General features: G+C 33.7%; 1 protein-coding gene across 4 annotated transcripts in view; it reads right to left on the bottom strand.

Moving 5' to 3' along the window:
• The window catches only part of CDK13 (cyclin dependent kinase 13), a 100,204-nt gene that overhangs the window by 14,578 nt on the left and 58,374 nt on the right, over window positions 1–27,252 (bottom strand). For all 4 annotated transcript variants that reach the window (XM_033088464.1, XM_033088466.1, XM_033088465.1 and 1 more), the window contains exons 6-10: window positions 23,278–23,467; window positions 21,310–21,366; window positions 9,989–10,090; window positions 9,810–9,887; window positions 38–154 (exon numbers count right to left, since the gene is read on the bottom strand). In XM_033088464.1, coding sequence (XP_032944355.1) covers window positions 38–154; window positions 9,810–9,887; window positions 9,989–10,090; window positions 21,310–21,366; window positions 23,278–23,467 — 544 coding nt within the window. The remainder of the gene's footprint in view (window positions 1–37; window positions 155–9,809; window positions 9,888–9,988; window positions 10,091–21,309; window positions 21,367–23,277; window positions 23,468–27,252) is intronic.

Raw genomic sequence — 27,252 nt, 5'->3', positions numbered from 1 at the left:
TCAGTGTAGTATGGATGTTTAAGCTCCCCCTTCTTACAAAACAAATTCTTCTCTTAACTTTCGACGATATTGCTTCTTTGGTTTCATGGTGTTGAAATATGGTAGTTTGATTACATCGGGCCACACTGCAGGACATGGACTCCCACATATACGGCTAAACACACAAAGAGAAGTACATCACTATAAACTACACAGAAAAAATAACACATACAACTGCTATACAAAACATCAACTCATTTTTAAATACACAAAAGCTGAAGTCCTGATACGAGTATAAGTCGCATTAAATATTGTAGTCATCCAACTTAATTACTTGTTTTAAGAAATAAACTTATTTTCAGTGGATACTTCTAACACTCCAAACATTCCAATGTTTACAAAATCAAATCTTAAAACACAAGTAACACTCAAAATATACTGAACATATTCTGAACCAAACTGAAGAATTTTATGCCCATAAATTAAGGAACTCGAGTTTAATATATGTCTTTCTCTGGTTTTATAGGTACTTGTCATTACCTCTTCTCATGGATATAATAAAGTTAGCAATAATAGCAGAAACAGATATCCTACCCTCAGGAAGGTAAGTATATTGTAAAGACTGCTGAATTCCATCAGCAGGAGGACCTGAAAGTAACATCCCTGAAACAAACAAGTTCTTCAAATTTGTGCCACTGATTTCAAGGTATAGGAAATTTTTAACTGTTTTACTCTCTATTTATCTACATCTTGAAAACACTCATTATTTTTGTATCAATTAGTAAGCCCTTGTTATGATAATTTATAGAATGCTGTAACAAATAGGTAACTCCAGCTGGTAAACAGTTAAATACTAACTGATGTTGGTAATATGTAGATAAAAAATTGGTTGAATATGCTTGAGTATACTGAATCTCAAGGATAAATGTACATTGTATATAAAATTGTCAACTGGTCTTCAAACGTAAAAAGAAAAGGTCCATGTATCACTGACTAAAAGTAAAAATATTTTATACGTACATATAAATGCATGCACCAATGTAAATAAGCATGACAACTACAGTTGCCAGACATTCTTTAGCTGAGCTTTAGAATGCTACCTCAGAAACATGTACTTTACTTGAGATGACCTCTCACGTTTTTTAAGCTTTATGTCACTCAAATTGTTATTTGTTTCAATATACAGTAATCCCCTACCTGCAGGGGTACGTTCCAAGACCCTCAGTAGATGCCTGAAACCACAGACAGTACCCAACCATACATCTGCTATGTTGTTCCCTACCTACTATAAAGTTTAATTCATAAATTAGGCACAGTAAGAGATTAACAACAATAACTGATAGTCAAACAGAACAATTATAACAATATTCTGTAATAAAATGTATGGTCTATCTTTCTCAAAGTTATCTTATTGGACTGGATTCACCCTTATATGGCATGGACACGCTGGACAAAGGGATGATTCATGTCCCAGGTGGGATGACGTAAGATTTCATCACACTATTCAGAACAACATGCAATTTAAAACTTATGGTTTATTTCTGGAATGTTCCATTTAATATTTTCAGACCGCAGTTGATTGCAGTTAACTGAAATTGAAACCTCAGATAAGGGAGGGACTACTGTAGTTTAGGATTTTCCTACACCCAAGCTTTTTAAAAGATACAAGATCTTCTTTGTACATTCCCAATCTCGTTTCTTACAAGCCAATTTTCAGCACCGCCTGAAAAACATCGTGGCTCTCTTGGGAAAGAAGGCCAAACTTGGGAGCTTGGCTTTCTAGTATGATCTGGTCCCAAACTGCCTTCCTAGTCTCATCTCCCAATTCATCTCTCCCCTCAAGTCAACCACTCCTCCATAGCTATGCTCATATTCCTTCTCCGTAGATTCTACCTGGCTGAATTCTTTTCATTTCTCAAGATTCAGATCAAAAGTAACCTAGGTATAGAAGTTTTCTGTACCCCCAATACTACTCAGAATGGTCACTCTTTGCATGCTACTTGTTTCTCTTGACACTATTTCATCCTACTTTGTATTTTAGTTGTTTACATTTATGTTTCTCTCACTAAATTACAGTTTGGGAATCATGTCCCTCAAACAATAGACAAGTGGGGAAGGGAGTAAGAGAAGTAAGTACACAGGCAAAGGCATGGCAGTAGCCACGTACACACTTTTGGGAGGAAAAGTGAGGAAATCTGTATAGGAGGAACTTAGGGCTCAGGCAGGTTTAGCTGGAAGCATAGACAGGGCCACGCAATACAGTTTAAGCAGCAGTTTGCCTAAATACAGTTGACCCTTGAACAACATAGGTTGGAACTGCACAGGTCCACCTACATGTGGATTTTTTCCAATAAATACTATAAATGTATTTTCTCTTCCTTATGATTTCCTTAGTAACATTTTCTTTTTTCTAGCTTACTTTATTCTAAGAATACCGTGTATAATACATGTGATATACAAAATCTGCGTTAATTGCCTCTTTCTGTTATACGTGAAGCTTCTGGTCAACGGCAGGCTCTTAGTAGTGAAGTTCTACGGGGCACCGGGGACAGAAGTTATGCTCAGATGCTCCACTGCACAGGGGATTGCTGCCCCACCCCATGTTGTTCAAGGGCCAACTGTACAATAAAGACAAACTCCGAAAATAACGTTTAGAATGGAATCCTGTCTGTGTAATATTGGTCAAATTGCATTGCATAAGAATCTGTTTCTTCTTTTGTAAAATGGAGATTAATTTTACTTCAAAGCTGTGAAACTAAATGAGCTAGTATCTGGTCCATTAATAGTCTTATAATAAAAATCAGTTTCTTAGCTAAAGAGTTTAAATTATTTTATTGTATGTGTTGTGGGAAGACATTTGAGTACTAAAGTTATCTAATTGGTAGCAGCATGCAGGATGGAATATTTATACTGAGGCAGGGAAAATTACTACCCTGTTTCTCCAAAATTAAGACCGAGCTGGACAATCAGCTCTAATGCATCTTTTGGAGCAAAAATTAATATAAGACCTGGTATTATATTATACCCAGTTTATATTATATCATATCATGATCATATCATATCAAATTATATTAGACGCAGTCTTATATTATAGTAAAATAAGACCGAGTCTTATATTAATTTTTGCTCCAAAACATACATTAGAGCCGATTGTCCGGCTAGGTCTTATTTTCAGGGAAACACGGTAGAAACTAGGAAGCACAGTAATTGATGATAACTGCCTATTAGCAAAATCTGTGCCTGATGGCCAACCAGCTATCCCAAAATCAGTTCCTGAAGATGTCTTAAAATGACTTATATGCCAAAACCCCAAATATTTAAGGTCTATTTTGCAAATGTATTCTGAGCTACTGATTTATCTATTCTGGTGTCAATACCGTATTGTAGCTTTATATTTTTTTTAAGGTTGACAGGACAAACTCCTTGGTCTACTCATTCCTCTAATTACTACTCTCAGAATTTCCTTGCAGATGAAATGTAGAATCAATACTGTCACACTCCAAAAGTAGGAGAATCCTCCTGGGATTCAACTGCTGCTCTGAATTTATAGATTAATTTAGAAAGAATTGCTGTCTTTACACAACTTACTATTTCTATCCCAGAAATATTCAATTTTTATGTTTCCTTCATTTTTATATACATTCCTTCAATTAGATCCTGTATTTTTTTTAATGGGTTTTATCTTTTACTTTTCCTAAACAATGTCAGAATGATGATGCAACACAATATTGGGGGTTTCTGATTTTAATGGGAGTACTTTCATTGTTTACCACTAGGAAGGATGACGACTGGTTTGAAAAGCACAATACTTAAAGATATTTACAGACACAAATTCACAAATATATCCTGTGAAGGAGACATTCATTTATTCCTTTTTACTAGGGGTTTTATTTTTGTGCCTTTTTTAAAAAGATACTTCAGTTTTATCAGTTTGATTTTCAGAAACCCTATTACTATAATCATCATCTGCATTTTCTTCCCTGGGCCACTAATGTAGTGAATTGTATTAAGAGATTTCCTAATATTTATTCATCCTTACATTCAAATGAGGAATACAACTGGTCCTATTAAAAGTACTCTTATTGTAGTATAATGCTGTTGTTTTGCATCAATAATCATGTGAGGTCGGTATCCAGCAGTCCTCACAAATCGTCCAAAGACCTCGGGTACCCCCTAGACCCTTCAAGGGTCTGGACATTTAAAGGCATCATGGAGACATGATTTGCCTTTTTCCATGTGCTGACTTTGCCCTCATGATGCAAAGCCAACGTGGGCACACCCACCAACTCAAGGCAGTGGCACCCAACTATGAGCAGTTAAGTTCTCATCACAACCACACAACCTCAGGGCAGGGAGGAAGCCAGTTTCTCTTAAGAATGCACTTAATGAAGCAGTCAAAATTATTAATGTTATTAAACCCTAACGCTTGAGTATATACATCTTTTTAATATTCTCAGTGCTGAAGTATTACTCAACAAAGCACTTCTGTTGCACAGCAAAGTCTGACAGCTATCTTGAGAAGCACCTGTGCAATTACATGAGTTGCAAGCTGAAGTAGCTGCTTTTTTCATAGATCAACATTTTTACCTGCGAGAAGAACTAACAAACTACGGTCATTCAGACCCAGGTATCTGACAGACAATTTCTCGAAAAGGAACAAAGTTAGGTTGTTACTCCAAGAAAGACAACTCCGAGGAAGACAACTGTCAATTGCACAATTCAAGCATTCAGAAGAAAATTAGAATACTAAAAAACTTATTATCTACACCATGAAATTGACAGCTTCACAACTAATACCTGAAGGCTTTTCTGATGAGTGGTGGTAACAAAAATATGATGAAATGTTATATTTGGAAGATCTGCTCAATTCAGTGATACAGTGTTTTCCAAATGTTCAATACATGTTACAAAATCATCACAGTTGTAAAATATCCATTCAAGAGTGCAAGAGAGACCAGTGGATTTCAGTATATTAAGTGTACAAAATATTCTTTCATATGGTTCAAGACTGCACATTACAACTAACCTGTGGAAAATTACCACTTATTTAGTGCAGTTTCAAAAAAAAATATGCACAATTATCTGAAAACACTACTGAGAACAGCAGGCATACCACAGATATGAGGATCCCAGATGTACTTTATTAAGCCAGACATTAAAAGATTTCTAAAAACGTAAAATGCTGCTATTCATTTAACGAACATTTATTTCTATTTGGAAAATATTGACTTCTTACAATTAAAGATGTTATTTTTAACATTTTAAAATGAACTTAAAATTTTAAATGTGTTTTTATTTCTAATGTGGCACATAGCAACAGAGACAAATAACACAAACAAAAGCTCCTGAGATCTTTCATAATTTTTCAGAGGGTAAAGAAGTCCTGAGGCCAAAACAATTAAGAAGCACAAGTCTACAGAATTTTTCATGCTATTGATTTATGAAGGTATTCATGCTTCATTTTTAAAAATATAGGAACTTTCTTTCTTTTCATATACTCTGGAACAACCAAAGCCAATGCCTTTAAAGTTTTTTAAATTTCACCTGTGTGACCATCCAGGCTGAGGCTTTTGGGAAGAGGTGGGTAATAGGGGAAGTAAGGGAAGGCTGGATAGAGAGAAGCAGGATTCTTTGTATTCCAATCTACTTTTAATCTCCTCCAAGATTGTAAGTGTCTTTTATTTCATAAGGAAGGCTTATAGTTAAAAGTGGTGACTCTGTGTAAAATTATTTTTGCCTTCATTCATCCAATTTGTCCTCACCTTTAATTTTTCACTCTCTTTAGCCATCACTTTTTAATCCATGCTACTTCTATAGCAAAACTTTTGTAATCTGCCTAAGATACCTTCTGCAACAAAGCAAAATACAAATAATTTGACCAGTGTAGTAATATAAACCTCTTTAAGACAGATTCTGATTAGTAATCCTACCCTTGATCTGTTTGCACATAATTGTACAATACAAACTCTAGACCTCATCATTCCTGAGACCTTAGATGTGAGAAATATCCCAGCATGAGGGGGAGAAGTATATATTAGGAAACTTACATTTATTTCATTCTTACAACCCTCAACATACTATTAGTCCTGTTTTACTTGTGGGGAAAAAAAAAACAAAACCTTAGAATATTTTGGAACTTACCCTAAGTCACAAGAGCAGGAAGTAGCTGAGCGGTCATTAGAACCGAGGTCTGAGAGATTCCAAAGCCCTCCCCTTTCAATATACTCTGCTGCCTCCTTCAAATCAGGGAGCCTTGTTTCTTTTATCAGAAACTTCCTTTATTTCTCATGTTTTCAAAATAATTAATGCTACAGAATCAAAGTTGAAGCATCTTTTTCTGTTTTACTAAATATGTGCTATCTTACCAACAACACAAAAACAATTTGAAATATATAACCTTCCCTAGCCCTCTCACATGTTCATGTTGAGATGAACAATTCCAGACTCTTGAGGTGTTCAATTTGATTTACTTAAATGGGATCAAATCGAACATAGCCTTCTGGAAAATTGCTCTTGTAACTATGTTGCTTTTTTCCAAGTCAGTATCTCCAGATCTACCATTTCCTTTTTAATAACTGTACACCAAGTGGATCGACTGAGCTTTCTTTCTTTTGCCATATGAGTCAGTTACTGACTTGACATGCTCATAAAATAACTCAAATATATTTGTGCCTCAGGATTTTCATTACTTTGCTGTTCCCTCACTTCTTTCAGATTTCTGCTCAAATGATACTTTGTGGGGCAGACATTCCTTGACTCTATCTACAACACTACCTCCCAACACTTTCTATCCCCTTACACTTATACCGTTTCCCCGAAAATAAGACCTAGCCGGACAATGAGCTCTAATGTGTCTTTTGGAGCAAAAATTAATATTAAGACCCTGTCCTATATTACATTAATTATATTATATTATATTATATTATATTATATTATATTATATTATATTATATTATATTATATAAGACCCAATCTTATTTTACTATAAGATGCATTAGAGCTGATTGTCTGGCTAGGTCTTATTTTCGGGGAAACACAATATATTTTATTAATTTATTTGTGTTGTCTGTTACCCCAACCAGAAAGTAGAAAAAGTTGGGTGCCAGTTACCAGGCACTGAGGATACTACTTTGACCTTCTGTTGTATCCTGAGAACCTAGTAACTGGCACACAACCAGCAATCAACAAACACCGTTCAATTAATCCCCAACTTGAAATGTCCTCTGTATTATATTCCAAGGTCCATAGAAGCTTGCTTTATTTCTGGACTTCCCATATAATTCCACTGGTTTATCTACGTATCTTATGCCAGTACAAAATGGTTTTAGTTACTATAATTTTGTTTTAACATATGATATGCCAAAATGTCCTCCTTTTTAAGATTTTCCTCATTATTTTCATTTTTATCCTGCTGAATGAACATTAAAATTAATCTATAAAACTATAATGATACAGGATAATCTTTAAAAACAATTAAGGCTTCCTAGCCAAAAAACAAGATATGCCTCACCAATAGTTATTCAAATCTTCTTTACAATTTTAAGTGGGACATTACAGTTTTCAATATTCCTGGGGTATATACGGTAGTGGTTGTTTAAAAAGCATCTTTCCCACCCACTATGTTTCTAACTGGTTGTTGGTTTGTATTTTGTTTTAAGCTATTGCTTTTAGTATATGTGTATTAGTGTATAATATATATTAGTATATTGTGTAATTTTCTTAACACATGTAATTAGTAATTTTCTTAACACATGTCATTTTACCAAACTTTTTATTTAAGATATTTCAGGTGATTCCCTTGTATGTTGCATGCATGCATATATGCAATGTTATATGTAATTTATGACAATACTGCCTTCATCCTTCATCTTTCCACTAATTATCTCTTATTGGATCCCTTTTCTAACCCTACCAGATAACTGGTTAGTACTTCTAAAATACTCTTAAATAATGATACAAGAAGACAACGTTTTTTCATTCTTGTCTTTATTTCTAATAATTTACCAATAATTATTCAGGCTGTCAGCTTGTGATATATATTTTTATCAATGTTAAAGAATCATCCCTCTATACTTCCTTAATGAGCAGTTTATATTTTCTAGCAAGTGCCTATTGAACACCTACCAAGACGAACATATTATTTTATTTCTATTAAAATGATGAATTACAACAATAGACTTCTTAAATTGAAACATCTTTGTATTATTGGGGTAAAATCTACTTGACTATACAAGTTAATTTTCTAATGAAAAGTTGGACACTACTGGCTAATCGTCTTTAGAATTTTTGGACTAACACTCTGCAGAAATGTTTCATGTTGTCTTTGTCAATTTGGTGTTTATGTCATATTGATTTTGTAAAAAGCTCCCCAAAGTTTTATTTTCTAGTACTGGAAATTGGTTAAAAGTTTAGATGCTAAGGTAAACTGTCTACATTTAAATTTCAGTTTTACCACCATGATAGTGTTTTGACTCTGGACAAATTCTTTACCTCTGTAAGGTTCAGTTTTCTTAACTTTAAAAAGAAGACATAGAGTTGTTATGAAGCTTAACTGAGGCCAATTCAGGTGAAAGTCTTAAAGTAATGTTAGCATCATATATAAACTAAATAAATGCTAACATTAATAGATGCCCTAGTATCTAATACGATATGGACAAATGGTTAAGTGAAAAAATAGGTTAAAGGTAGTCACTTCAAAAAAGGATACACAGACACATAATTCAAATATTTTATTTTAACTGAAAATTTATAAATGTACATTTATTCTTCAATCTTCTGACGGAGAGCCAAGGCCTTCTCTTTGAACAGAGGAGTCACTGGATGGGATTCTGCATTAGCTTTCTTGCACAAACCATACCCATAACATATCATCAAGGATTTAAAAGCAATCTGAGTATAAAGTCTTTTACATTTTCTTTCTAACTTATAGTTACTTGCCCATCCGTAATTAATTTGACAGCAACTTTGTTGTCTTTGTAAAGCACTGCATCTGTCTATATTTAATTAATGACAAACATACAATAAAAAGTTGGCATAAAAAACTGGAAACAACTACCTCTTGGTCATCATACCCTTCAACTGGTGGGATAAGTATATAGTCTTACTAAGAGTGATAGCCTACTACTAGCTGCAGACATTCAGCTTGCCATGTTATTAAGCTAGTATTATTTACAGAAGGAATGGAAAGCATCTATTAATACAATAAGTCTGTTGAAGAGAAAATTCATAGTATATTGGTTATCTGTCCCTCATAGTAATATTTTTTCTAAAAGTTTTCAACCGTATTTTGAAACAGTCGTGTAAATCTTACAAGTTGCAAAATAACATTACGTATGAAAACCAAAGCTCTTTTTTTAAAAAAAGAAATTTGTTTTAAAATAGTAGATGAAGAGAAAGGTGACTTACAACCTAAGTCCAACGATGGGCTCCAAATAATGAAGATCTACGCTAGTGGATATATGCATATATTTTGCTGTGTACACATATATATAGATACACATATATATGCATAAATGTATATAAAAGTTATTTCTTTACAATATCCCAAAACATTAATTCTTCCATCCTGTCATACTTAACAAAAAATTATCTACCATTCATTCTCTCTCATATTCACTCCTTTCCAGCCTTATCTTTTCAGCCTCAAGCCCTTTAATATCCTTGATTTTACTAGATCAAGTATCGAAGTGCCTGCACTCCAGTTTCTCCTCCATTCCGCAATCATTAATCTGACCCATGCTGTTCTCTTCCTGAAAACAGTCTAAAAGATTTAAAAGCTCCTGTAGAGTATAATAATCCCCACCCAGCAAATATTACAATCATGAGCTTACCTTATTAATTCCAGTTGTGCAAGTTCCTGATTTGCTTGAAATATAGGTTTTTTAGTGAAGAGTTCACCAAGGATACATCTAATGAAAAAAAAAAAATACCCACCATTACCAAAAGATATGATTTTACCTTACTAACAGAAATTTCAAGTAAATTAAGCCAGTCAATAAGCCTATCTTACCCACAGCTCCATACATCAATAGCTGGTGTATATCGTTCTTCTCCCAACAGCAATTCAGGTGGACGGTACCATAAAGTGATGACCTTGTTAGTATATGGCCGACTGAAAAAACAAAACCAACTTTGGAGTTAGTATCTGTTAGAATAAGAGAGATTCTCTTAGGAAATATTATTTTGGCTAATCAAAGCGTTCCTCCAATCCTAACTAAAACCACTTTCGTATGCCTACCAAATAGAGACATGCTATGACATCTAGTATGTGGTCATAAAATAAATCTGAGAGCAATGTGATTGACTGAAAAAAATTCCCTTAATATATATATAAAAAAGTAGTTGGCTGGTTTTAACTGTAATCTGGTCAAAGAAAGGTCTTTTTAATCAACTCAACTGTTCAGCACTGCTTTTACTTTTCATAACTTTTAAAGGAATTTAAAGGGAGTTGATTTTGACCAAATCTGTCAAATTACTAACGTGTAGCAAGATACAGTTCTAACTGGAACCAACTAACAAGTTTTCAACTGGGCATATCTTTTGCCATCTATGATTTCAACCCATTTTAGTATGTGAATAGTAAGTACAGAAATGCAGATCGTAGTAGTTGAGGTCCATGATGCAAAGAACCACTAGCAATAGGTATGTTACTTTACCAGATGTTTCCTTTGTCACCGTCTAACAGAGAGGACACATACACATGGTTACCTCTTTATCACAGAAGAGATTATCTAGGGAGTTGTATTAGGGACTAGGTTGACCACCACAATATAAATTCTCTGGCAAAGTGTTTTCAATCTTCAGAGAATGATCATGTTCTAGGTGATTCACTAAGAAGTGAGAGGTGGTTCTTTGACTGATCTGTGGTTAGGATTACATACTTCAGAGTGATGATTTATGTCTTTAAATTCTAAACCTCTCTTTCTGGATATCCTCCAAATAATATGGATGCAAAGGCCATGTCATAGGAAATTCCCCAGGGAGGCTGTATTCCAAGACATTCACTTATTTTGGCTTAGATCTGGACTAGTTTGGGGAAGAAGGAAAAGGAGCACATAATATATTTATAAAGCAATTTCCTCTTGCCAACTGTAGGTCTGAAAATCCAGTTAGCTTAAGAGCTCAGCAGCCTATGTGCTCTGCCCCCACCCAGCCAAAGTTCTCCAAATAATTTAAACTCTGGACATCACAGCATTACCACAGATAGGACTACAGTAACAGTGTGCCAAACTCAAGGAAAAAAGGATAAGTGACCTTGGTATAAATTGTGGAAATAAGGAGAACAGTATAAGATGTATATTTTCAACAGCAAATTAGAATTTTCTAATAATATTAAAGTGATTTTGTTTGTTTACCGGCATCATTTATCTTCATATAGTAAGATCTTTTAAACTCTAGCTACTCGAATTAAACTGGACTTAATCATCTTTTAAAAATATGTTCACCTCTTTATGCTTAACTCCTTTTAAATTTGAAATTCCTTATTTTTTATTCAAATTCTATACCTTCTTCAAGACATTGTGACTCATCTCCATAAAGTATAATCTCTACTTACAATAGATTTATTTGCACATCCTTAAATTTGTATCATACTTACCACTGTATTGAACACTCTATTTTGTTTTCTATCTTCCCAGAAAGTCAAAAGAGCCCAGAGACCATCTTTATTATGAACCCCACACACAAAGCCCAGATCAATGCCTTAGTGTGCATGGCCCTGCAACTTGAGGTGACACACATGAATTCGCTAGCTGGGGGGGAGGACAAAGTTTGTGAAATTATGATGACTAGTTTTCTAAAACATTTCAAGGGTCTATAAGCATATGAAACCTATGATCTTGTTACTAAAGTGCAACTATATACTTAGTCTCAAGAAAATGTTTAAATTAATACAAATCTATTTGTAAATAGTTAATTTTTAAATCCTTTTATGTTTAAAAAAGGTTTCTAAATATATTTTTTTAAAAAGCATGTTGAATTATGTGGAGAAATTACATAAATTAAGGTTACTAAATTCTACTGAAAAAGGAGTACTTAAATAAGATTACTTTATATACTCTGTATCAAGTTTCAGGCAACATTTAGAATATAGTCATCTCTAGCAGTTAAAATTAGACTAGTTTTTTTAACTCTTACAGTATCAAATTAATAGCTTTTCAAAATATTTCCAAAAGCTTAGTTTCTGTCAGAATAAAGATAAGAACTAAGTAAAGGATGAGAAATAATTTCAATAAAACAAAGTACCATCCTGCCATTTTTCTTTACGGTCACTGAAATATCAATAGAGTAGAGATCAGAGACTCTGGTCAGAGATCAGAGATCTGTTCAGTGACAGATTCCATCACTTTGCCCTTAGACATCCCAGGAATTCAGAAGATTGAGGCGTTAAGGAGAGGTGAAATATGGCTATGGTCTTCCCTACCTTAGGGCCTGACAAGTAGTACTGTACTCCCCCAAGAACCCAGCACTGCCTTACGGGTGTATTCCCAGGACAGCAGGTGACTCAGCCTCCTATCTGGTCTAGACAGGTAAAACGCAGAGTAGATGCTCAGAGCGAAATCCGAGGCCCTTCAAGTATTTGGGGGTTCTGGATAATCCCAGTTAAAATTTACAAATTAGAGCTGCTAACTTTGTTTAAAAAACTTCTAAGAAATGAAAAAAGAATCACATAGAAGGATAATACCTAAACAGGTTCATTGTCTACTTTTTCTCATCACCATGTAAATGAGACAATGGAATTGGTCTATCTTTCATAGCTGTATGTCTAATACCTAAACCACAGGTATTACCTAGGTCGGTGTTTGGCATAAAGTAAGCACTTAATATTTTTAATTGACTGACTTAATGCCATAACCACATAACAATAAACACAATCCTTGTTGTCATGTCCTTTTCCTCTTCCTTCCGATTTTCACTCCCACTTTCCTCCTTTTGATATTTTCCAAGAACAATAACTTTTAAACAATGTATCATAACATTGTTACACAGAAACAAAAGTAATTTTTTCAATTGATGTCATCTTACAATCATTTGTCTGTTTTTATTATACATGCAAACTTAGAAGTCCTTTATGTACTTGTATCTTAGCACATCCCAAAAGAAATTTATTATCTTTCGGCGCAAACCAGCTTCCTGTCTCCACAAACATTACTGTTTATGGCAGAGATTGCTTGCTGTCTTCTAAAATCTGTTCTTCCTTTCTTCCATAGTAGTTGCCCACCTACACTACATTTCCCATCCTCACTGCAGTTAGGTGTGGTCACATGACCAAATTCTCTCGCAACGGAACATGAACATATGTGATCAGCGCCATTTCTTGTCTGGCTCATAACACTCCTCCCTCTTTTCTAGCTTCGGGCTGACAGAGATGGTGACAGCCTTGGAAGGCATGTGAAAAAGATGGCAGATCTTCCCACCGGGATCCCTGAATGACTGTATGATGCAGAATCACCACTTGATCTAATGATATGGTTAAATATTCTTAGTTATATACCACGGTAAACAAAAACACTCAAATTATGAAGTGAGAAATATACATAAACTTCTTATTCTTTAAGCTACTAAATTTTGAGGTTCTCTTTGTTATAGCAGTTTACCTTATCCTAACTAATAAACCATTTATCCAGTTGCTTAAACAGAAATTTTATAATAGGAATGGAGGCTAACAACACATTCAACCATGAGGTTCTAACAATTCTACATCTTAGATATAATTCATCTCCATCTTCCCAACACCTAAGTCCATTCCCTAGTTTTAGCCGTAATCATACTGCCTAGGTTTACTGCAACCATTTCCTGATTGCCCCTGCTCCCAGACTTACAAGGTCAGTCCATTTTCTGAAGTGTAGTCAAAGTGATAGTATAAAATAAAATGTCAATGTGTTACACTTTTAATTCACATTGTTGCCTTCTAGAGAATATCCATGAAAGGCTTACAGAATTCTTTATTACTTGGTTCTTGCTCCAATCACACAGAACCACCGGTTCCCTGAGAAGACTGAGCAAATGCTCATTTTTGAGAGCAAGGAGATAAAGCAAGGGAGAGAGCAGAGCCAGCAAGAAAACTTTCAAGAAGACAGTGGTGCTATAATTATGCTTTAAATGTTTTTAATAAACAATTTAAATAAGATTTTTATTAAGCTAGTCTTTAATAAACTTTTAGAAGTTAACATTCACAATAAACAATGAAAATGTTTGTTTTCAAGTCAAGAAAATACTTTTGGTGATTTATTCCAAAATTTGGCAAACTAGGTGCCATACCTCACTTTCCACCTTAGTGTTGAATGAGAAAGAAGTAAGCTTCAAGAAAGTTTGCAGACAAAAGGCCCTTAATCATATGAGCAAATTCCAAGGTGGGTGGAGTCAGCAGAGACTAAGGCCAGTTTTGAATCACCCAATTAATAACTGTTCACAGTGCTATCAAGAAAACATTCCATGTTACGATTAGGATGCTGTCTTTACAAATGTAAAGACAAAAGGAAAAGGTACTTTTTACAAGGACATTTAAAGCCCAGAAAATTAAAATACTATTATTGTAATATGAAAATACACCATCTAAAGTTTAACATATAAATGAAAATCCAGAATCCCCAGAAATGAACATTTCAAACTTGGTCTGCCAGGTTTGGCTACCCATTGCCAACATTCTAAAGATGGTCCTGTTTAGATCACAAAGAGAAAACGCAAACCGATGTGACACCACATGCAAGATGCTTTATTTTTTTCTTATGGATTTTTAAAAAATTACATTCTTGAGAGATGGCTACCCAATGTTTTCACAAAAAGCAAATTCACTCCTATTGAAAAAGAAACAGGACTGAAAAACATATGGTCAGGTTCTTAGGTTACAGAATAAATTAATACACTTTAAAAAGAGAAACCTATTTAGTACAACTATACAGTGGAATGTTATGCAGCTGAGGGAAAAGAAAATGAACCACTCCAATTCATTCCCATAATTAAAGTTAACAACATCCAAGCAACAACGTCCATAACCTAGCATACACACACAAAAAAAATCCCTCTGCCATTAGATGAGAAAAACAAAACAAAATGCCAATAAACTGCTATTCTTGGATGTCTAGAAACTAAACTTTGTAATGATCCAGAAATAATGGTCTCAACGTTAAACATTCTGAATTGCAATTTCTACCATATATCTTCATCCGTAAATCTCATTAACAATTTTTGAAAAGAAAGCAGAAACTATTTCTTGGGAATAGTTTGGGACGTAACATCTAAAAACACCCCACTTCCTTCGTCTTTTTTTTAAACCATCTGCCTTAATGTGGCTAACAAAACATTAAAACGTAGTCATTAGACTTTTATTAATAAAACTTTCATGTGAAATCTCGATTAATTTTAAATATTTGATGGTATCAAAATATTTCTCATTTATAAGACCTTTTATTAGATATTCAAGAAGCTTTAAGGGAGATTCAGAAATGAAAGCATCACATACTTGCTAACCTGCTGAAGATTAAATGAGCATACATCGTTTGGCACAAATAAAATACAATATTTGAAGGACAAGATAACACCGACCATGAAGTTGAGCAGATGATTTGCCACAAAAGACTATTTGCCATCAGCCTAATGGTATCTCCAAAGCCAACTTTAGAGGCCCCTAGAGCTCTGCACCTGGAAGATACTTTTAGGTAGCCCAGGTTAGATCCAGAGTCTTAACAGGGAAGTACTCCAGTATAATGAAAGTAAACAGCTTTTCTGACAAAAGATCCAAATTTAATTTTTACTTAGCTCTGCCACTTACTAACTGTGTGATCTTGGAAATACACTTAAGTTTTCTAAATTTCAGTTTATCTTTAAAATGTGCGTAAGAATAATGATATCGACACTACCCATCTCAGAGGACTGCTTTCTCTTAAAATAATTCTTGTGAAGGGGAATTATATAAAATAAAGTACCATGCACAAATGCTAGTTAAGTTTGTTCCTTTCTTTATAAACAAATACTGACTGAAACTCTGAGCTAGGCACTGCCCTAAGTAAGCACTAACAGACCAAAGAACCAACTGACTATGGTTGTAGCTATTTAGACAGAGCCTTCAACTTCTGGAAGCAATATAAATTATAATAATATATTCCAAGTACTACATAAAATAATGAATACTTTTCTCTGAACACATAAACGAAGATGTGCCTAGTGTAGCCTGTGGGATTCAGGGCAGATTTCGAAGGAAGTATTGCCCAACTGCACAATGAAGGAAAAACACAAATCTGTCAGATGGAGGTAACTCGAAGTATAATTCCATACAAAAGGAAACAACTTATACAGATTCACAAGGTAATCAAGAGCTCAGCTTGTTTACTGAACTGCAAATAGTTCAACATTACTATTATCCAAGGGGCAGGGGATGGTAGTTGGTCAGAATGGCAAGGGAAAAGACTATTAGGGAGAAAGACCAAAGGCAAGAAAATGAATTAAATTTTATTTGCAATGGTCTATGTGAGACATATCTACATATGTGTGTGACTGGATACCTTTAACTAAAGTGGGGAATAAAGGAAAAGGAATAGGCGTTTTTCTGGGAGATGTGAAGATAGGGTTTGTAACAGTATGTTTTAAATTTAAGGTACCTAGATCATCCAGAGGGGTCCAGTAAACACACAGGTTTAGAGATCAGAAAAAAGATCACGGCTTGAAATTCAGATTTGTAAGTTTTCAGTATTACGGGAATTAATGAGATTTCCCCTACCTGAGGAGGGGTCACAGTACCCTAAAGAATTGAATTGCCTTTCCCATTTTATACACTCGAAATGTAATCTACTCCATTAGGGCCAAAGGAAGACAACTGATCTTATAGTTAACAGTGATCTAAATGAGATTTTCAGTCCTGAAGCTTGTTTAGTCACCTTCTTTATTGTTATTCATGTTCTGAGTGATCTTTATATTCCAAGGTTCCAATACTGCCCAGGGTCTCCTAGAAGATCCTCTGTGTGACCTAGAATTCCCAAAGCCCTCTGCACTAATCTATACCAGCAGCGTCCGCCAAATCAAGATGACCTTTATCCGGATCAAAATCAATGAAACAGTAACTAGGAATGTATTTTATGTTTCAGGGCATATGAAATACAAAACTTTAAAAGACACTCCTGTCTTTAAAGTAACTACAATTCTAGCTTGAGTGAAAAGACAAGAACACAAGTAAAGACCAGCATCAAGGAGGTAATTTTATCCTGAATATAATCTCACCTAGTCCTTGGGCAAGTAGGAAGAGGTAATAATATCTCTCTTCCTCCCCCATTAATACCTATACACATAGCTTTGGGTTAGTTTTGCTTTTAATGGCAATTTTATGAAAAGCCACTAGATGGCAATACTGCCTTCAAAATGTTCTAAAGACTTATTTTGATCACATTAATTTTTAGGACCATGAAAGTTATTTTTCAATACCTTATAAATAAGGATTTTTAGAGACTTTAAGTCATTCATCTTAAAGTTGAGAATAATGAGGTCTCCAGAGACTAAGTGACTTGCCCAATATTCCACAACTAGGTAAGTGGCAATGTCAGGACTAAAGCCAAAGTTTCCCAATTCAGGCCTAAGGGCTTTATGTTCCTTGCATTAAAATGAAATTAATTTCAGCTTATATGGAAGGCACATACTTTTCGTATGGCACAGAAACATAAAGAGAATTTACTCCCATCATTTGGAAAAGCATTGGAGCAACCACTTGTTAAAATAAAAACTCCAGTATTAGAATGTGGGTTATCTTCTGGAAGACCATGTATCAACCTAGCACAGCATGAATATCAGAAATTCAGTTAGCCCAGAAATTTCACCCTTTCTCTCTGGTTTCAGAATCTTTTCTGTCCCCAGCTCCAGCAACACTGGAGGGGCTAGCCGTGAGTAAAATGTCCTCCAGACTGACAGGTGGATGGGAAAAGAGACAATGTTCTGAGAATTCAGATCAAGTAGATAGTCCTCCACTGATGACCAGAGAACAAAGGCTGGGCTGGGGCCAGTGACTGGCTAGCCCAGTGAGTGTCCACCTATGGATTGCCTCCTATATAACACTGATATAAGCCACGGGCCTCAGCTTCCAGGAGAGAAGATGAGACTCACAGATAGGAGACATGAAATCATCATTCCAGAGGATAAACAATGAAGCTCAGAGGAGTCAGTGATCAGAGTGGGAAGTTCAGCGACCTGGCTACCAGGGTGGGCTGAGAGAGGCTTGGTGTGGGGCCTAGGGAGACGTGCCTGAAGGGTTAAGAAAGTTTTATAGCAAAAGTAGTGCTTGGGGAGGATTTCAAGGATGTTATGAGAGTCCAGGAAATAGGAAATGAAAAGCCCTACAAGCTGCTTGGGAAGGAACCAAGGGCCTCCTCCACCCCCTCATTCTGTCCCTGAGGAATAAAGTGCAAAAAAATTAATTAATTAATTAAATTAAATAAATAAGTAAAATAAAATAAAAACTCCAAAGAGAATATATCACTGTGACTAAAGTCTCAGGAAAAGTTGGACTTAAAATAGCTACCGAAAAAAAAAATGAACTGGGCAATGAAAAACTGGGGCAAAAACCTCTGTTCTCAAGTTCTATATTTCCCAACACCAAATGGAACGAAGTATGAATACTGACGTTCAAAATGAGAAAATGCTTCTTCAAGTTTAAAGGAATCATTTTCCCTCTAATTTTAACCCAGTGGCTTTCCTTCTTTCTTACATTGTAACACACCTGACAGAGGAGATCCATATTGGTAACACTCCCTCAATGTTCAATTCCTACCTACTAGCTATAACTCCATCAATTTTTCTCAAATTCAAAGAAAGACTTTCCAAATCAAATGAGTGGGAATGTGGATGATGCTACAAAGCGGTAAGATGATATCTGCTCTATTTCAAAACAAATCAAAACCCTGCAGTAATTTCTTGACCACTTCAGTTATTCTGTCTCTAGCTAATTACTTAGAAAATACTTCAAAGTGACTTAACATTTTGAGGAATGTATTATGGTAAACCCCTATCTTTCTTTCTGCTTATAACAAAGAAATGTGAAGGAAAAATCATTTACTGTGTGTTTATTTGAAGGAACAGCTAGAAAATTTGGGACAATACAGTAAATCTGTTAAAGGCAGATTTCAGTATGCTAGAAATCACTATGTTATTAAAATTTACTGGAACAATAGATGTATTTTAAAGTCGTTCCATTAAAGTAAGCCTACTTTTCTGATTTTAAAGAAATTGGAATTATCCAAATCTGAAAAAAGAAAAGCTTTAAAGGAGTACATAAACCCCTGAAGGATAGGATATTTGCTTATAAAACAAACTTATACACCAAATTTTACCTTACAAATTTGATTAAGCAGAAAAATTCAGTATACACTATCTAAAAACGCAAAGTTATTAAGATTTTAAATTTCCTACTTCTTTAAGCTCAAAACTCCGGTATCAATTCAGCAGGACGAGGACCATATCACAACCTGACAATTAAAACCCAACATTCCATTTAAAAAGATTTGATAGATAAAATTTGGCTTTACAGGGCAGTGGATAGCCCAGTTGGTTAGAATGCAAGCTCTAAACAACAGGGTTGCCCGTCTGATTCCCACACGGGCCAGTGAGCTGCACTCTCCACAACCAGATTGAAGACAAAGAGTTGTCGCTGAGCTTCCAGAGGGGCGGCCGGATGACTCAGTTGGTTAGAGTGTGAGCTCTCAACAAGGTTGCCAGTTCAATTCCCACATGGGATGGTGGGCTGCGCCCCCTGCGACTGGACTTGGAGCTCAGTTGTACCCTCCACAACTAGATTGAAGGACAATGACTTGGAGCTAATGGGCCATGGAGAAACACAATGTTCCCCAACACAATATTCCCCAATAAAAAATTTAAAAAAAAAACAACTTCGAGTCAAATTTTGGATTAAGTAAACATTTGGACCTATTCATTTTTTTCCTTCAATTTCTACCATGAGGCACTATTATATAGGATGGAAAGAATGAAAAATTGGGAGGTGGAAACCTTGAACTATATACTCTCTTGACTCTGGCAACAAATATTTTTTTTTATTTTTAAACTCACTCAATCCTTTCTGGGTCTCAGTTTTCTCAAATGCAAAATGAAGGTTGTAGCTTTTAAGCTCTAGAATAGTTTTAAACTTTAAATAAAAAAAACCAACTATACGACACTTTCTTAAAATATTAATTAGAAGCATAGTAGGTAAAACAAAACCAAAAAAGCTCTGGCTAATGTAGGTATAGAGGGACCTTAGCCATGCCTATTAACAACCCATGCCACAGTTTCTGACCGGTTTCATGGACCTCAAATAGATCCAAAGCACACCATTTAAAAACCTCCACACACTAAACAATGAAAATAATTTTCAGAATGATGTCACAGGCACTACAAGTTTCAAAATAAACAGATTTTTTTCACTCTAAAAAAATTCAACGAAAGAGGATTTTTTTTCAATTAACCAGGAACTGGCAAAGAGTCAGTGAAAGTACATACCTATTTCTAAGAATTCCAAATAAGTGATATTTCATTATATTAAATATAATTACACTAAAGAAATCAGTGTTGTCATACATAAAAAAAGTCAGAATTAAATATGTATCTAAAAATGAAGAAACAGTGGTGTCTGATAAGAAAGGAATGGGCTAAACTAGAGCTTTATTAAACTCAGTTAATTCCAGTTTATTTACATATAATCTACTACTTCACAAAACAATTTTATTTTGAAATTACATATTAGGTCTAACAAGACAAGTCATATTTCACTATCACCAGGCACAAAAGGAGCCAAAGTGGGAAACATGCCAACTTTAGCCAGAGAAGCGCCACAAAGAGAAGCTATATACTGAACTTCCTCACAATAACTTGTTTAAATAAAAAGTCCTAGGGAGCTTAAAACAAGCTGTAGATATAACTAATTTTTTAAAAAGGAAGTCCAAAATAATAATTAAAACAAAGTTTATTAGTTTAAACATGCAATATAAAAAGTATATACTAAGGTTTTTCACTAAATACAAAAATTACAAACATCTTAATGTCTCAACATGCAATAGAAATTTAAGTATAAATTTCTAAAAAAAACCCTTAAGTTCACTTAAGTTACATTTAAAATGGCACATTTTAAAAGAAATTATATTTACTTCTAAGTGTTTAAAAAAACAATTATTTTAAAATTGAGATAAATGTATAAAATTCTGTCAATCCAATTATGGTGTAAAATTTTATTACTCCATGCATTTAACCATGAAAAGTAGATTTCCCTTTCCTTACACAAATAAACTATCAATAAGATGTTCTTACTATAGCTTCTAAAACTGGTCTCCGGTGTCTATAATATTTATTTGAAAGTACTCTTACCTTTCTTCTGAGCTATATAACCGAGCAAGTCCAAAATCTGCAAGTTTTATCTGCCCTCTGGTGGAAGTAAAATAAAACGAACAAAAGGTTATTAGTCTCCTTTAAATTAATCACACAGTCATATTCTATTCCCAGAGCTAATCAAAAATACTCTCATATAAACTTGAACTTTGATCACACTGCAGTACCTAAGGTACTATAGGTAAAGGCAAGTGGAAAAAGTCAGGATAAAATAAGGTAAAAAATCAGTACTTCTCTTTGAGTAATTTCAGCTACTATAATACTAGTGCTATTTTTACTATTATTACAATTATTACAGTAGTACTACTGTAACAATATTTCAGTACTATTTAGTTCCTATCTACAAAAGTACACTTCAATGAAAATAAAATGAGATAATGTCTACTATTTAATAAGACAAATTATCAGTTCAAGTCAATAATGCTCAAGAACTAAACCACTGTTTTAAATTTATGTTTAATTTTCCATTTCTCAGACGGGCTAGGTGCATAGAACACTTTATATCAACTAAAATCAGGATGAGGCATACTTCACTTAAACTAACAAAAAATACCAATTACAATGGAATTATCAGACTTCAGGTTATGCTCTCAGTAAAATATTCAACATAAGCTTTGTATGTTTGTATGTATGTAGGTAGGTGTATGTGTGTATGTATGTCTGTACACACTTCAATAAAAGTTCACTTTAAAACTGTAATGACTTTTTAAAAAACTAAATAAAAAAAATTCTAAAATCTATTCTTACACTAAAGCTAAAATCATACTAATTATTGGAAGATCCATTCACATTATTTGAAATAACAAACAAGAAACTCAACTACTAAGTATTTTATGTATATGACAAACTATTACTGGAAGTTAATTAACTAAAGTATATTTAACACAACTTCAGAAATACCCCAAGCTGTAATATTGCTGACTATGTTAAAATAGTTTGAGCAATAAATACAAGGTGTGATCAAAAACTACAGTGAATGCCGCTGCCAAGTGCCATCCAACGGAAAGGCAGGGACCTTCAATATAGAAAGCGGTGCGTCGAACCTTAGTAACAGTGTGTGACAAGTTTCAACTTGTTCGGTGCATTCAGTCAGGTGTGAACTACAGTTGAGAGAAGGTGTTGTTTTATAATGTGCCATAAATCATCCTCCATCATGACAACACTCCGTGTCACACGTGGCTTCTGGTATGCGACAATTTCTGTCAAATAAAAACATTATGGTACGTCCTCATCCACCTTATTCATTGGATCTGGCACTGTGTGACTTCTGGCTCTTCCCCAAAGTCAAAATGACCACGAAAGGTAAACGTTTTGAATCAATTCAGGACATGGAGGCAGTCACGACAGCGTTATCTACAGACATGAAAGAGGACTCCCAGAACTGCTTCATAAAGTGACAAGAAGGATGGAATAAGTGTGTTCGACACAAGGGGGTATTTTTTTGAGGGGGATTAATGGCGATGTGTCTTTTACTGTAATAAATTTTTATTAAAACATTCACCATATTTTTTGATCACACCTTGTACAATTGACCCCTGAACCACATGGCTTTGAACTGCATGGGTCCACTTATATGCAGATATTTTTTTTTTATAAATACTATAAATGTATTTTCTCTTTCTTATTATTTTCTTAATAACATTTTCTTTTCTCTAGCTTACTTTACTCTAAGAATAGAGTATATAATACATATAACATATAAAATATGTGTTACTCAACTACTTAAGTTGTCAGTAAGCCTTCCTGATCAACAGGAAGCTATTTAGTATTTAAGGTTTTGGAGAGTCAAAAGTTACACACAGATTTTCAATTGTGTGTGTGTGTGAGAAGTTTGGCACCACTATCCCCAGAGTTATTCAAGGGTCACCTGTAACCTAAATTATAAATCCTTTTAACAAAATCAAGGCATACATTTTATAACACTCATTTTGAACACATATATCATACCTATTGTTTAGAAGAATATTTGAACATTTAATATCTCTATGCAAAAAGTTCTTCTTATGACAGTAATCCAGACCTTCCATGAGCTGTCTCATAAATGACTTTATGTGATTTTCATTAAAATGAACCAAGCCTGATTCCAGTAGTCCCATCAGATCATGGTCCATATATTCAAATACCAGATAAAATGCACCTACGAACAAGAACAATTAAAACATTAAATATTTTTATTCTTACGACTTTTCTGCGGGTTCAACATTTTTTAAATAAAATTCTGGGGTGAAAATTAATCCCTGAAAAGAGGCGCTACACTTTGTCATTTTAATAACGTCTTTCTTTCTAGCTGAATGTAATATTAGTTTAATACACCCCAAGGACACATCTTAACTCAGTTTGCTTCTCATCAACAAAATTCTTATGACATAAAATCAAGCCTGCTGATTTCCACATTTCATAGTTTCTGGGTGTGATTAATATAAAATAAATTCTTAACTGTCTTACATATCGAACAAATTGTCTCTCAGCAGAAGCTGAATAAAATCAGTGTAGCTCATCAAAGAAAATTTAAAGGTGGTAAAAGAATTCTTTTTAATTAAAAAAATATATATCTGGGCCCAGTTGGACTTTAAATGACTTCCTTAAAGCCTTCAACAAACATAACTGAACTCTGTCTATACAGCTCCAGAGCATTTGAAAGCACACAAATTACAACTTTAAGTTATAAAACCAGCTTAATCCTGCTACCAAAACATAAAATAACATAGCATATACACAACTGTACATATTAGAGATTCAAAAATCTTACATGAAGCTTGCACAAATTGAACCAAAAGCTAAACCAAAAAATCTCAATCAAGCAGTTTAGTTTAGCAAATCAAGAATGGAAAAGCTAATAAAATTCAATACATCTATGTCAAAAAACAAAAACTATCAATATGTCAGAAAATCTGAGGAAAGTTCACAGTCAGTTTCTAATTAAAGAGAGCAAAGATCTCGTAGTAAACTTCCAATAGAAGGATTCTTTCTTAAAAGTTTATAATGGTTATCTCTCTGAAACCAAAACTAATAACATATTTACTAGTAAAATGCCAGGTGTTGTACACAAAACAAAAAAATTCATTGTTACTAACTGTTCTAGAAGTTAGGAAGTAAAATTAAAGACAAAGTATAAATATTAAAAGAGACAAAAATATAATTATTGGTAGATAAGATGAACGTCCTGAAAATCCAAAAGAATAAACAGAGAGTAGTTTGGTTAGAGAAAACCATATACAAAAAGCAAAAGACTTCATATATGCCAGCAACAATTAGAAAATAAAATTTAAATGACTCCACAATAGAAAAAAATTACACTACAAATGATTAGGAATAAAGTTTAAAAAGAATTATACAAATTCATTAAGAAATACCAAATTATGAAATTCTGTATTTTAAGACAATTTCAATAAAAGCACCAACAATTTGGTTTGTTTTCTTTTGCTCTAAGAACACTCAAGTTGACAAAATAATTTCAAAATTCACCTTGAAGAAAATGAAAACCAGAGTACCAGCCAAAACATTTCTGAAAATAAACACTTGTCCTACCAGAAATTAATATGACCCAGCATAATATAGGAATAGACAGAACACTGTAATATAATATACACTAGAAAACAAGTCCCAAATATGTATCTAATAATTATTAAAATCGCCATTTTAAGTCAGTGGACAAAAATAGAAATTCTAAGATAGCATCAAAAGTAAATGCTCAAAACCGAAAACAGTGTAATAGTACATAGGACACGGACAAGCAGAGAATTAGTGAGTTTGAAGATATATCAATGGAAACTTCCAAAACCAAAATATGTAAAGAAAAAAAAGGGACAGAATACTTCCAAACTGTGGGAAAATTACAAAATGTGTTAACATAATGTACAATGGGAATACCAGAAACAACAATAAAGAGAACGGAACACAAGAAATATTTGAAGTAAAAAATGTTTGAAATTTCCACCAATTAATAATAGATATGAAAACTACAGATCCAGGAAACTTGGAGGACACCAAAGAAAATAAATACTAAAACACCCACACCTAGGTAAATCACATTAAAACTGCTGAGAATCAAAACAAAAAGAAAATCTTGATAGAAGCCAGAGGGAAAAACACCTTACCTATACAGTATCAAAGATAACAAATTACATCTGATTTATCTTAAGAAACCATACAAGCAAAAAGACAGTGGAATGAAATATTTAAAGTGTTGAAAGAAAAAACCCATCAACCTAAAATTCCATATCCAGCAAAATTATTCTTCAAAAGTAACAGAGAAATAAAAACATTCTCAAACAAAAACTGAAAAAAATTGTCAACTAAAATTCTGTATCGAGCAAAATTATCCTTCAAAAGTGACGGAGAAATAAAAACAATCTGTAACAAACAAAAAGTGAAGAAATTAGTGCCCAGTAGATCTGTCTTGCCAAAGGCCAAAGAAATTCGTCAGAAATAAGGAAAATGACATAGGAAAGAAACTCAGATCTACATAAAGAAAGGAAGAACATTAGAAAAGAATAAATAAAGGTGAAACAAAATCTTTTATTTTTCTTATTAATTCATCTAACCGTTAACACTTTGTTAAAATGACAGCAATAATGTTTTCAGTGATTACAGCTTGTAGGTAAGTGAAATGAGTGACAATATTATAAGGAAGGGAGGGAGGAATTGGGAATATTGTTATGAGATATCTATACTACCTATCAAGGAACATAATGTTATTTTAAAGAGGACTTGGACAAATTGTGAATGTATTGGAAACACAAAGACAACCACTGAAGAAATTTTAAAAAGAAGCATTGTTGATAGGATAAGACAGGAGGGAAAAAAAAATGAAATCATATAAAAAGCTTAATTAAGATGAGAGGAGGCAGAAAAAGAGTAGAAGAAAAAGAGGACAAATAGGACACATAACAAATATGGTAGGTATTAATCCAACTATCTCAATAATTACCCTAAATGCCGATCATCTAAATATACCAATTGAAACACACAGACTGGTAGAATGGATAAAAAAATTAAGACCCAACTGTCTGTTGTCCACAAAAACTCCACTTTAAATATAGACAGATAGATTAAAAGTAAAATGGAGAAAGCTTTACCATGCTACTACCGCTAATCAAAAGAAAGCAGGAATAACTATATTAATGTTACAAAGAGCAGACATAAGAGTAAGGAAAGTTACCAGGAATAAAGGGCAATTGCATAATGATAAAGGGGTCAATTCTCCAAGACACAACAACCCTTAATGTTTTCACTCCTTACTGACAAAATCAGGAAAAAAAAAACTGATAGAAGTACACAAATTTTTAAAAGTACACAAACTATTATAGCTAGAGACTTCAAGACTTCCCTAACATTCATTGACAGGTGCAAAAAAAAAAACAAAAAGTAAATCAGTAAGGACATATTTGAGCTGAACAGTACAATAATCAATGATGTGGATCTAAATGATGTCTATATAATACTTCATCCAACAATAGCAAAATACATATTCTTTTCAAATTCACATGAGACATTCACCAATATAAAGCACATTCAGGGCCTTAAAACATACCTAAACAAATTTAAAAGAACAGAAATCATATAAAGCATACTACCAGACCACAGTGAAATTAAGCTAAAAATCATTAACAGGAGGATAGCTGAAAAACCACAAAATACTTAGTTTAAAAAAATAAAAAACTTTTAATATTTGCCAATGATATATCTGATAAGGGGTTAACATCCAAAATTTATATATATATATATATATATATATATATATATATATATATATATATATATATATATATATAAAACTCATACTACTCAACATAAAAAAAACAAACAATCCAATTAAAAAGTGGGTTAAGGACCTTAATAGACATCTCTCTAAAGAGGACACACACACAGACATATGAAAAGATGCTCAACGTCACTAACCATCTGAGAAGTGCAAATAAA

The sequence above is a fragment of the Rhinolophus ferrumequinum genome, chromosome 20 (assembly GCF_004115265.2).
Source record: "Rhinolophus ferrumequinum isolate MPI-CBG mRhiFer1 chromosome 20, mRhiFer1_v1.p, whole genome shotgun sequence".
Lineage (NCBI taxonomy): Eukaryota > Metazoa > Chordata > Mammalia > Chiroptera > Rhinolophidae > Rhinolophus > Rhinolophus ferrumequinum.
The sequence above is the reverse complement of the archived record's forward strand: the minus strand, read 5'-3'. Positions and strand labels throughout refer to the sequence as shown.